The following is a 12,698-nucleotide window of genomic DNA, read 5'->3' as shown; positions in this document are numbered from 1 at the left end:
CAGTAAGATCCCTGCACTATGCCCTACATATCCTGATACTTAGTTTATAATGTCTGGACCCATGAAAGGTCCTCTTTAAAATACAGAATCCGTTGTTTTCTTTAGTTTTCTGTTCTGATGGATCAGAAGAACGGAAAAATAAACTGTGATGTGAACCCGGCCTTACACGTGCACATTTGGCCGAGTAGTAAAATGTTTTGAATTGGAGAGGGGCGATACGCCGCCTATCAGACGTGTGTCGGGCAGTTGAAATCCAGCTGTTCCAGCCTTCTCTCCCTGACATGTGTATGGGGCCCTCCTCCCCGAGAGCAGATTAGATGGGCTGGTAATCCTACCTAAATCATCGAGTTCTGCCGACATACATCTAGTGTTTATGGCCAGTTTTCGGCTTGCTGGAATCAATTAGGTGACTTCTCACCCTCTGATTTCCTTAACTTGACACATGGCGAATATCCACTGTTAGTCTGTGTCTGGTGCTATAGCTGAAACAGTAGAGCTGCATTTCTTCTATGGTGACGCAGACTAGGCCACAGATCATGGCAGAAATCGGTCAGTCTATTTGGTGCATCGTTGTCCAAGGCGACCACCTTTGCAAACGAACCATGAACATGGGGCGAGTTCACGTTGCATTCGCTGTGTAGGGCGATGGATGCACGCTGTTTATCGGACTTGTGATTGACTATTATTTTCATCTTGCAGCCATGTCGGTGAAAGAGAAATTTAAACGTTTCATTGAACGATTATCCCGCGATGGAACTTTTCAAAGATGTACGGCGAAGCTGACCAGGTGAATACTGTGGGTGTTGGACAATTAAAAGTTGGTCCAGACTTTTAGAGATGTTTAAGTTCCTTTTAGATAAAGGGAATCGTGGTGTCGCACTGCAGGGACCTTCTTTAATCAGCTTTAATCTATGTAAAAATCTAGCAGTATTGCAGTTTTACCACAGGAGAAATTAAAGGCTATGGACACCTTTCTACTCCTTGTGGGCCTAAACTCATTTCTTCACTTCGTCTTAATTAAGAATATTCAACAGTTTTTCCTCTACAGCTTCAAACAACTGATCGGCCAGGGTCCCGGGAGTCAGACCCCTGCCGATCTGATGTTGGTGACCTATCTTTAGGACATATCTTTGCACTGCACAAAGATGAAACAGGAAACTCTTGATGTTAAAGGGGTTGTCTTACTGCCCCAGATGGCATTTATTATACAAAGTTAATACAAGCCCCTTACTAATGTATTGTGATTGTCCATATTGCCTCCTTTGCTGGCTGGATTCATTTTTCTATCGCATTATACAGGGGATGTTTGCGGGGCTTACGGCCACCACAGCAGCACTGATATGAGGTGGTAGGGATGGGAGCTCCCACGGCCTCAGCCACCAGAGAGGCTGGCGTTTTTTCCTATAGTGTGCAAGCACGACAACTGCTGATGGATTGCAGGGTGGTCATAACCATGGAAACGAGCAGTGTATAATGTGATGGAAAAATGAATCCGGCCAGCACAGGAGGCAATATGGACAATAAAAATACATTCGTTAAGTGCCTTATATTCATTTTCTCTACATGACAAATGTCATTTGCTGAAGTGAGACGACCCCTTTAGAAGGGAATTTCAAATCTTAAGAAGGACAGAAAAGAGTACAAGCTCATGACCCTCAGATCAGTAATGAATGTGCCACATAGATTTTTGACCTTCTACATCTCTTAATTAATTTGACCCGCAGAATTGCTGGGTTCATCACATTCCTGTACTGGATATATACCTACCTCGCTATTACATGTGTTTTTGTGTATACATATGTGAAACTTCAGATACCGTTACAACATGCCCGAGAAAGAAACCCGAGTACTCTCAAGGGCTTCCAGTTTTGTAGTCATCTTTTCAGTTGGCCATTAAACGGTATCAACCTTTGAGAGATCTCCAGTTTATAACAACCCCTTTAAGAGTTTAGCTATATTGATTCAAAAAATGCTCTAAAGGTGTCCTTTGCCTTTTAAGCATCACATGGTTCAGGGAGAGTGGAGAAGGTCGTGAATGGAAGAAGGACAGCGCTCTGCTGAGACTTTAAAGGGGTTTTCCGCTTTTTACTACTGATGACCTATCCTCAGGATAGGCCTTCGATATCAGATAGGGGGGGCACCCCCCCCCGGTCGACTGTTAGAAGAGAAAGCAACTCTCATACAAGCACTGACTCCTCTGCTCTGTTTACCTGCTCGCCGCAGTGGTGAGCAGTGTAATTACAAGTATGGCGTCCCCGTTCACTTCTATGGGGCGGCTTCTATATTGATGAGCTGTCCTGAGGATAGGTCTTCAATAGTAAAAAGTGGACAACCCCTTTAAGAATGTTCACCAGGTGTGTGAAATCCACAGCATTTTCCAGTATCGGCAAATTGGAACTGATAACAAATCTCATCCACATGATGCCTAAAAATGCTGTGGATTTCCACGGAATTGCATGTTGAACTAGTTGCAATTCAAATGTATGTCCTGGTTGGATGTTTCGTCCAGGGGTTGTCCGTAAACAACCAAAAAAACAGGTCAATGGTGGAAAATGACATAAAATAATAAAGTATTACTTATCTATTAGAGGAGGGGAGGTGTCATCTCGTACATGGGGGCATATTGCTAGAATATGCCCCCATTGTCTGAAGGATGCAGGTCCCACCTCTGGAACCCGCACCTATCTTTAGAACGGAGCCCGCAAAGTGAAGGAGGGCGCACTGCGAACACATGGCCGTCCTCCATTCATTTTTATCTAAGGTTCAAAACTAGCTAAGCAGCGCACTCCACTATTTTCTGAAGTCCCATTGAAATGGGTAGGAAGCGCACTGCTATTTTCGGCAGTCTCATAGAAATGAATGGAGAGCAGCCACGCATGTGCGGTGCCCCCTCCTTAACTTCCGTTCTAAAGATAGGTGTGGGACCCGCACCTATCAGACTGCCCCCAATGTGTGACATGGAACAGCCCCTTTAAAGGCAGTGTGTCACCAATATATTTATCTGTTATGTTAAAACTAGATAGTAACACATCAAATTTTTTTCTAATATTTTTATTTTCTGATTGTAGATTTTTTCTAAATTCTATTTCCTGAACCTGATTATGGGGGCGGCCATCTCGCTTGAGCTGTTCTTAACAGCATTTAGAAAACATTAAGAAAATTGCTTTACGGCAGCCCCATGGGCCATAGGCACAATGGTCAGGAGGAGACCTCATTCTAGGCTGCTCTGTGACCTGTGCAGAGGTCATTGGACAAGGGAAGAATAGATAAGATGTAATATCACCTATTGTGAATGTCGGGTCCTGTCTTATCTATACACAGAGGTGATATCATTACAGGCAGCATTAGAATGACAGATAACTGCAGTAAAGTGTTCTGTACAGACCAAGAAGTGGCGCCTATTATTAGCCCTGATGGCCAGTGCAAAAACTGCAGGATTGTTTGTTTTAGTTTAAATATAAAAAAATGACATGGAAAATTTAAAATAACATCATCAAAAATTATTTAAAAATATGTTAAACATAAAAAGGGACATGAAGTCATTTTCTGATGACGGATTCCCTTTAAGGTCTGAAGCATGGATCTGACTGCCATAATTGTCAGCCATATTACCTTTCATGTGGCCGACAACTTTGTCACATGTATTCCCTCACCTTTTATCCTCTCGTGACTCTGTCGCATGGAAATAACCTTCCTTTCATTGTAAAAACACACGTCTGAGTGAATCCGCGTAACCGGTCTGTGAACAAATGAGCAGGTCTTCTCTGAGAGGTAGTAACTGGCTTCTCTTTCAGTAGAAATCAATATAGCTGATGGCCCCGGAAATGGAAATATATAACCTGTTATTTTACTAGGTCTGAAGTGCAAATAAATGGTGTCTTTCATCGTTAGGAGCCCTTAGGCTTTTTGTAAGGCACACTGCTTACATTATGTTAACGTGTCCGTTTTTTCTCTTCTCACAAGTTTCATGGAAGATGAAGAATATGAGATTGCTCAGGCAGAAATCAAAGACAATATCTCCAAGTAAGTTTTCACTTCAATAATAGCATCTTTCTGTATCCTAAAGCCTGGTCTAACATATGACTTCCCCTTCCCGTAGTAACAATAGAGCATTCTTTAGCGTATCCGTGCCCCCTCTCTTACATTTCTAAAAGTTGCGTCCCAAACTCTTCCTAACAACATCCTCAGCCAGTAGTCGCAGCAAGCACCCCTGCACCAGCCAGTAGACCACCCCATTCATCCGTAGACTTTGGAAGAGGTAGCTTAGAGTTACAACATATTACCTATTCACAGGATTGGCGATAAGTGGCTGATCATTGGGGCTGGGACCTTCACCGATCACAAGAATGTGGGTCCCATGTCCCCCGATTTCAATGGCGTGGCAGTTGAACTTATGCACTGAGGCTCCATTTATTGTGTAGGGGACTACTGAATTTATCCAGGCAGACTTTGGCAGTGCCATAGAAACCGAATGGAGTAGCAATGCGCATGTTCAAATGTGGGACTCTTGACCCCGTTCTCATGATCCGTGAAGGTCCTAACAGTTGGATCCTGACCAGTCAGACACTTCTCACCTACCCTGTGGATGGTTGATAAGTTATCCATCCTTTAACTGTAAGCCCCCTCCCGGTAGTGATTGATGGCGAGCCCCTTCCAACTAGTCCTAGTATAAGTTCCCTTCAGCCACCCTTTTCCCCATGGTCATAGCAAGAGCGCCCCAGCAATGGTCTTGGCAGATGTCAACCAATTTGCCACCTCTTTCCTTTTAGTCAGAGAGCACCTGGCCACCAAATGTTTGAAGGACATAAAGTAAAGCCCGGTCGCCAGAGCACTGTCCAAGGATTTTCAAGGCACCTTGGTGTCTGGGTTCTGTGTAGCCATGGTCTATACAGATAGAATGTGTTTTCTTGTTTTAAAGCGGTATTCCAGTTGTTACAAGTTATCCCCTATCAACGGGATAGGGAATGACGATTAGATCGTGTGGGTCCTACTGCTGCAACCCCTAGAATGGTGACCTCTTACCCCTCACACCACATGAATGGAGCTGCACGTTGAGCATGCACACTGCCTCTCCATTCATCTCTACATCAATTCTGTCATTTTATTTCCAGAACTCTCATAGAAATGAATAGAGGAGCAGTTCCCATGCCTGACTTGCCGGGTGGCTCTCGTAATCGTTTGGGCCCCTTTGGTAGGACCCCCACCAATTTAATAGCTATCCCTTATCCTGTGGATATGGGATAACTTAGGCTACTTTGACATTAGCGTCAGCCTTCTCTGTCGTAGTTTTATTCCGGCCGCCTCTCGGCATGTTTGCCGTGCAGCCACCGGACCTCCGGCCCATGCACATTATAGTCAATGGGGCCGGAGCGGACCTCCGGCAGCACGGATCCGGCAGGCTCTTCACCTGCCGGAGAAGGCTGCCGCTAATGTGAAAGTAGCCTTATAACAACTAGAAGTGTGTCGGAAAAGTATAAACCAGATAATTCCTCAGAATCTTTCATCTTTGTGTAGTCACCTCTGACACTTAACGGAGGAAAGTCTTCTGGTACAGAGCAAGCCGTCCATACAACTGAGGATACTTAACATTTTAATTAGTCTTTTCTTCTCCACAATGTCTCTGGAAAGAGGAAAACTTCAAAGACTTTCTGGTGTAATTAACAGAGTGTGAGGAAAGTCCTCTGAATCTGTGCAATGTATTAAGAAACTCCTGACCGCATCGGTGGTAGCAGCTGGAAATAGAGACAGGATAGTCTATTAATTGGCCATCTTCACTAGACCATACAACACGGATGAGCAACCTCTTGCCCTGTAGCTGTCACCGTTCCTCATCTCCTGGGTGCTTGGCGAGCCAATGGCTGCCGTGACTAACAGCTTCTCCCTGCCTTACAGCCTGTTTATAAAGCGGCAGGCGGGTTGGTTCTGTCAGGCTCTAACCCCAGGACAACTACTTTTGAAGTTGCATCCTTTTGATCAATGTACTAATTCCAGATGATTGGCGTTTATTACAGTCTCATCACTAAGCCTTCTGTGTTCTCAGGTTCACTACGGAGTCCAGTCGCTGGGAAGAGCTCCTTGAAGATTACAAAGAGAAAACTGTTGTCTTAAGCAGGTAAGTTTTATGAAAACGTGCAAATCCCTTAAACTGATGTTAACCCCTTGTGTCTTAGACATCCTTCACACGACCTTATGGCTTTTTCAGTATTTTGCGGTCCGCAAAACACGGATCCGCAAAAAATATGGATGACATCCGTGTGCATTCCGTTTTTTGTGGAACTGAACATCTGGCCCCTAATAGAACAGTACTGTACTATCCTTGTCCGTTATGCGGACAATAATAGGACATGTTCTATCTTTGAACGGAAATACAGAAACGGAAGGCAAACGGAACACCTTCCGTTTTTTTTTTTTTTTTTGCTGATCCATTTAAATGAATGGTTCAAACGGAAAAGTTTGTGTGCACTGCAGGAGGCCTTATATTGAATGCCTTTAGCATGATCTTACTTTTTAAATCTACATATTCAGACCTGAAGTAAAAAGATAAGATTGTCACTGCCCAAAGACACCACTAGAGGTAGCTTAGTGCATACGATTTAACTTAACTTAATTATTATAATTTTTTTTGTATTTCAAATGTAAATTAATAGAATTTAAAGGGGTCCTCACTTCAGCAAATGGCATTTATCATGTAGATAAAGTTAATACAAGGCACTTACTAATGTATTGTGATTGTCCATATTGTCTCCTTTGTTGAATCGATTAATTGTAAACCCTGAAATCCAGCAGTGGTGGTCGTGCTTGCATCAGCCTATGCACACACTCATGGTCTCTGCCACAGGAGTGATCTGCATTTTGTTTTGTTTTTCCCTATAGTGCGCAAGCATGGCCACTGCTGCTGGATTGCAGGGTGGTCGTAACCCCTGGATACAATCAGTGTATAATGTGATTGAAAAATGAATCCGCCCAGCAATGGAGGCAATATTGACAATCACAAAACATTAGTAAGAGCCTTATATTCTTTTTTTTTTTTTTACATGATAAATGCTATTTGCTAATGTGAGACAACCCCTTTGATAATATATAAATTGAAGCTGCATGAAACATCCTATTTTAGACCTCATCTTGGTTCTGGAAGTTCCACTTCTGCATTTGTACTTGCATAAGCAGGGAACTTCCTGCCCCAGTATGTCAAAGATGTGGATGAAGGGCTGTCTTTCTTGGTTCATTAGCTAAGTAAGCTCCCTTCTGCCTTGATGCAGAAGGGGACTGGCTTAGCTTGACAATGGGCGGATTGTCGTGGCTAGACGACTGGGTCAGAGCATTTCCAAAATGGCAGGTCAGTATGCAGCGGCAGGGGTGTGGAAATAAAAAAATTTAATAAATACTTGTCGAAGGACTAAAGTGGGGGCTCAATCTACTTGTCCTGATACAAAAAAATAATTTTAAATCAAAACCATATTTCAATGCACTGCCACGCTTCCTAATGCAAGGAGGTGGCTGGCTTGCGTTCCAGTCTTTGTGGTGTGAAATGACTCTAAGTTTAGTCCTCGTTCACACCAGATGATTCTGTCCAGAATGCACTACATCGCGGCCGGCTCACTATGTTATGGGACAGGAGGGGGCGTGACGATCCATTGAAGTGAATGGCACCATAGCCACAGCCGCAGGCGATCGGATGTACGGGATCGCAAGGCACAATTATGCCTGAGGTCCGGTCAAAATGCTGCTTGCATAATGTGCCTTGCAATCCTGTGCAGCCGATCGCATTGCAGCCGTTGGGCATGGTTATGGTGCCAATCACTTCAACAGACCACTACGCCCCCTCCTGCCCCACAATATAGTTAGCCAGCCGCAATGCGGTGCAGTGCATTCTGGACAGAATCAGGCCGGAACTCACTGCCTGGTGGGAACGAGGCCTTAATGTGATCACAGCAATTAGTTTAGTGCACACTCTTGTTCTTAGCACATTACTACCCGTACCTCTAGGTGGTTTAGGCAAATTAGCTGCTGATGTGGCATGGAAAGGACCCCCCTCACCTTCCCAGTTTGACAACACCTGCAGAAAGGGGGTCCCTGAGGGATGCTGGCAGAGTTGAGAGTTCTATCAATGCCCCCGGCTCTGTAACGGCTGTCACTGCTCCTCCCCCCGAGCCGGAGTCGTGACAGAACCTTTCATTGCTCCACCCCTCCAGCTCTGTCATTTCTTCTTCCCCACGCTGTCACTACACCACGCCCAACACCATTTATAACGGAAAATAATACTATTACCTTTTTCAGATATGAGTATTCGCGATCGTAGTATATACTAACACAGAGGCGTTCCCATGGGGATGGGGACGCTTGAAGTTAAAATATACCATCGGATTGGAGAAAACTCTGATCCGATGGTATATTCTAAACCCGAGGCGTTCTCATGGGGACGCACCTCTGACAGGGCGCTGCCATCTGCGGCACCTTCGGGGTTAATTGTGCGGGTGGCAGCTCCCTGTCAGAGGTCGGGTGCCGGGAATGTTTCTACAATATTTGCATTGGTGGGCAGTGCGCCCTCCCCCCCCCCCCACCCCCCTCCCCGGTATTAAAATCATTGGTGGGCAATAGCTTATAGGTATGCGCCGCACAGACCTGTGAGTTACAAGAAGACTGGGACTCCGATCGGAACTGCCGCTGCCACCAATGATGGAGGGCGCACTGCCCACCAATGATTTTAATACTGGGAAGGGGGGGGGTGAGGGCGCACTGCCCACCAATGATTTTAATACCGGGGAGGGGGCGGGGCGCACTGCCCACCAATGCAAACATTGTAGAAACATTCCCGGCACCCGACCTCTGACAGGGAGCCGCCGTCCGCGCAATTAACCCCTCAGTTGCCGCAGATGGCAGCGCCCTGTCAGAGGTGTGTCCCCATCACCATGGGAACACCTCGGGTTTAGAATATACCATCGGATCGGAGTTTTCTCCAATCCGATGGTATATTTTAACTTCAAGCGTCCCCATCACCATGGGAACGCCTCTCCACGCCCAGATCGTCGCCGATCCACTGCTCCAGTAAACAAAGCCATCTCAGCCCTGCTACTTGCCCACAGCAGGGCTAAGCTACTGAACAAACTACCTGCCCGGAACTGCATGTCTCGGGCGATACGATTTCCACACCCCTGAGCGGTTAGTACCTACCAAAAGTGGTACAAGTAAGCACATCTAGTGGACGGGCTACATGGGCACCCCAAGGCTCATTGATGTGTGTGAGGAGCAGAGGTTAGCCTGCCTTTTCTGATCCCGCAAAATCTATTGTGGCACATATTTCTGAAAGTTACTGCTTAAGATGGAAAGATGACAGAACACACAGGGCATCGCAGCTTTCTTTATATAGGACTGTGCCCCCTCAGACTAGTCAGAGTGCACATGTTGATCTTTGTCCACTGTCAGTGTCACCTAAATGGGCATATAAGCATCAGAGCTGGACCATAGGGCGATGAAAGAAGGTGGCCTGGTCTGATGAATCACATTATCTTTTACTCGATCGTTACTTACTTGGAGAAAAGATAAGCCAGGATCCACTATGGGAAAAAGATAAGCCAGCTGTGGCAGTGTGATACTCTGGGCAGTGTTCTGCTAGAAAACCTTGGGTCCTCACATTCATGTGGATGTGATAAATACCACCTACTTAAACCTTGTACAGACAAGTGCCCCCCTTCATTGTAGTGAGAGGTCCTCCCTATAGCAGTGGCCTCTTTCACTAAGGTAAAACGCTCTGACACACAGGATATTGCAGGATATTCAGCATTGGGCTACATTCACACGACCGTGAAATTAATGGGTCTGCAAACGTCCCTTAATTTAAAAAAATATGGAGCATGTTCTTTTCTTGTCCGCCGGCTAGGGGTGGGCGATATAAACGATATAAATCTGGCCAACGATAGAGATTTCGTTTATATCGCTAGATCGCAGTAGAACATGACATGCGCCACTCTCGGCACGCACCATGTTCTCCTGAGCCGGCGCAGTGGAGAAGGAGGGAGTCCCTCCCTCCCCATTGTGAGCGGCTGCCGCTGACCACCAATGAGAAGAGACTAGGAGGAGGAGGGGAGGGACTGTGGCCACTGCGCCACCAATGAGAACAGAGAGGAGGAGGGAAGGGACTGAATACAAACGTAGCCTGCATGTGCCGGCCATATCCCATACCCGGCCTCTATTACTGCGCACCGTGATCTGCCGCAATTAACCCCTCCGGTCCTGAGGGGTTAATTACGGCAGGGGGCGGAGCCTATTTTCCCACCGCGGCACTCCGGAAGACCTCTCCAGCGCTCCCTTGCCACAAGGACACAGGACCTGGGACTTCTAATGGTTGGAGATCGCTTGGGACCAGCCAGGTTTGCGCTTCATTGTCCCAAAGCGGTTAGACTTGCTCTACCCTTTTCCAACTGATTGTCTGGAAAAATGGGCCTCACCTTCGAAGGTAGACCCACCGGTCGCTCGCCTCGCAAAGAACACGACTATTTCGGTGGCGGATGGCTCCTCTCCAGGAATCAGTAGATTGGCGCATTTACTCGCTATCGAAGTCGGTCTTTGCAGCCAGTGGTTCAGCCTTACGCCCAATCTTCGCATCGGTAGCCAAGGCGGTTTCGGAGTGGGCCCTCCGTTTGAACCAAGACCTTGCGACCAATCTTCCTCCGGCGGAACTCCTGTCCTTGGCGGTACAAATTTTCGCAGGCAGAAAAGTACCTCTGCGAAGCGGCTCTGGACGTGGGGACGATGGTCGCCCGTTCCTCGGCTCTCGCGGTATCTAGCCGTCGAGAACTGTGGCTTAAAGTCTGGTCGGCGGATTCATCCTCCAAACGTTCTCTTTCAAGACTTCCCTTTGCCGGGTCTCGACTCTTTGGTACCCGGCTAGATGATATTATTTCGGAAGCAACAGGGGGAAAAAGCGCCCATTTACCGCAACCCAAGGCAAAACGTTCCTTTCGTCCTAGGGTCACATCTTCCCGTAATCAGTGCTTTCGTAGGTTTGCGGGCACTCGTCTGGCGGCCCCACCTGCATCTAGGCCACCCAATCAGGACAGTGACATCAGGATACAAGATAGAATTCAAATCTATCCCACCCAACCGTTTTTTCGTCTCCCAGCCGCCCAAGGATCCAGGTCGGGCAGCTGCTTTCTTCCAAGCAGTCCAGTCCCTTCTCATACGGGGCGTGATAATTCCGGTCCCCTTACACGAAAGATTTACGGGTTTCTATTCAAACCTTTTCGTAGTACCCAAAAAGGAAGGCGATGTTCGCCCAGTGCTGGACCTCAAGATAGTGAATCGCTTCCTCCGCATTCAACGGTTCAAGATGGAGTCACTCCGCTCCGTGATTGCCTCTTTGGTACAGGGGGAACTCATGGCATTGATAGACATCCAAGACGCCTACTTACACGTTCCCATCGCACCCGCTCATCAACATTTTCTTGGTTTTGCCATTTATTCATGTTATTCATCAGTTCGTGGCCCTGCCATTCGGCCTAGCGACAGCTCTGAGAGTGTTCACAAAGGTTCTTGCCCCCCTCCTGGGTCTCCTGCGCTCCAGGGGCATCACTCTCCTCCCATATCTAGACGATATCTTGATCAAAGCATCTACGGTCTCCCAATGCAAGGAGACTCTTCAGATCACTTTGAGCACCCTGTCCCGCTTCGGGTGGATAGTCAATCGGTGGAAATCCTGCTTATCTCCCACCACACAAATCAGGTTTCTGGGCATGATACTAGATTCAGGTCCACCGTGGTACGCCTGCCATTGGATAAGAGCGTGGACATTCAGAGATCTATACGCATATTACTCCAACGCCGCAATACGTCTATCCACAATTGCATGCGGGAAGCCATTCCCTACGCTCAATTTCACACTAGGTGTTTTAAACGTGCCATTTTGTCATCTTGGGACAAATCCCCGGATTCTCTGGATCGCCGGATCCGGCTGTCCCTCCAAACACATACAGCCCTCGGTTGGTGGACAGAGTCTGCGCATCTGTTGGCGGGGAAATCCTTCCTTCCAGTGATATGGACGATCATTACAACAGACGCCAGCCTTCGCGGTTGGGGCGGAGTTCTCGCCACACGGACGGTCTAGGGTGTTTGGTCTCCATCGGAGTCCAAACTTCCCATCAACATACTGGAACTCCGGGCCATTTATCGCTCCCTTGTCCATTGGACTCCACTTCTGCAGGGTCGTCCGATCAGGGTGCAGTCGGACAATGCCACAGCTGTGGCCTACATCGACCACCAAGGAGGGACTCACAGCCTTCCGGTGATGCAGGAGTCTGCGAAGATTTTGCAGTGGGCGGAGTCCCATGTTCCGATAATTTCGGCAGTCTTCATCCCGGGAGTGGACAACTGGACGGCAGACTTTCTCAGCCGGACAACAGTGGACCCGGGGGAGTGGTCCCTCCATCCGGAGGTGTTCGAGGCCATCTGTCTCAGGTGGGGACGTCCGGAAGTGGACTTGATGGCGTCCAGGTTCAATCACAAGCTCCCGTGCTTCCTCTCTCGCGCAAGGGATCTAACAGCACACGGCGTGGACGCTCTCGTGGCACCTTGGGACAGCTTTGCGTTTCTTTACGTGTTCCCACTTCTACCTCGGATCCTACGCAGAATCAGGAAGGAAGGCATCAAGACGATCCTGATCGCCCCAGACTGGCCTCGACGAGCTTGGTACTCGGAACTCATTC

General features: G+C 47.4%; 1 protein-coding gene across 1 annotated transcript in view; it reads left to right on the top strand.

Moving 5' to 3' along the window:
- The window catches only part of DSN1 (DSN1 component of MIS12 kinetochore complex), a 55,405-nt gene that overhangs the window by 30,585 nt on the left and 12,122 nt on the right, over positions 1-12,698 (top strand). Inside the window, exons 5-7 of the mRNA XM_040415829.1 lie at positions 700-787; positions 3,964-4,023; positions 6,041-6,112. Coding sequence (XP_040271763.1) covers positions 700-787; positions 3,964-4,023; positions 6,041-6,112 — 220 coding nt within the window. The remainder of the gene's footprint in view (positions 1-699; positions 788-3,963; positions 4,024-6,040; positions 6,113-12,698) is intronic.

Source organism: Bufo bufo, chromosome 1, assembly GCF_905171765.1.
Source record: "Bufo bufo chromosome 1, aBufBuf1.1, whole genome shotgun sequence".
NCBI lineage: Eukaryota > Metazoa > Chordata > Amphibia > Anura > Bufonidae > Bufo > Bufo bufo.
Note: the sequence above shows the minus strand (reverse complement) of the source record. Positions and strands in the feature narration are given on the sequence as shown.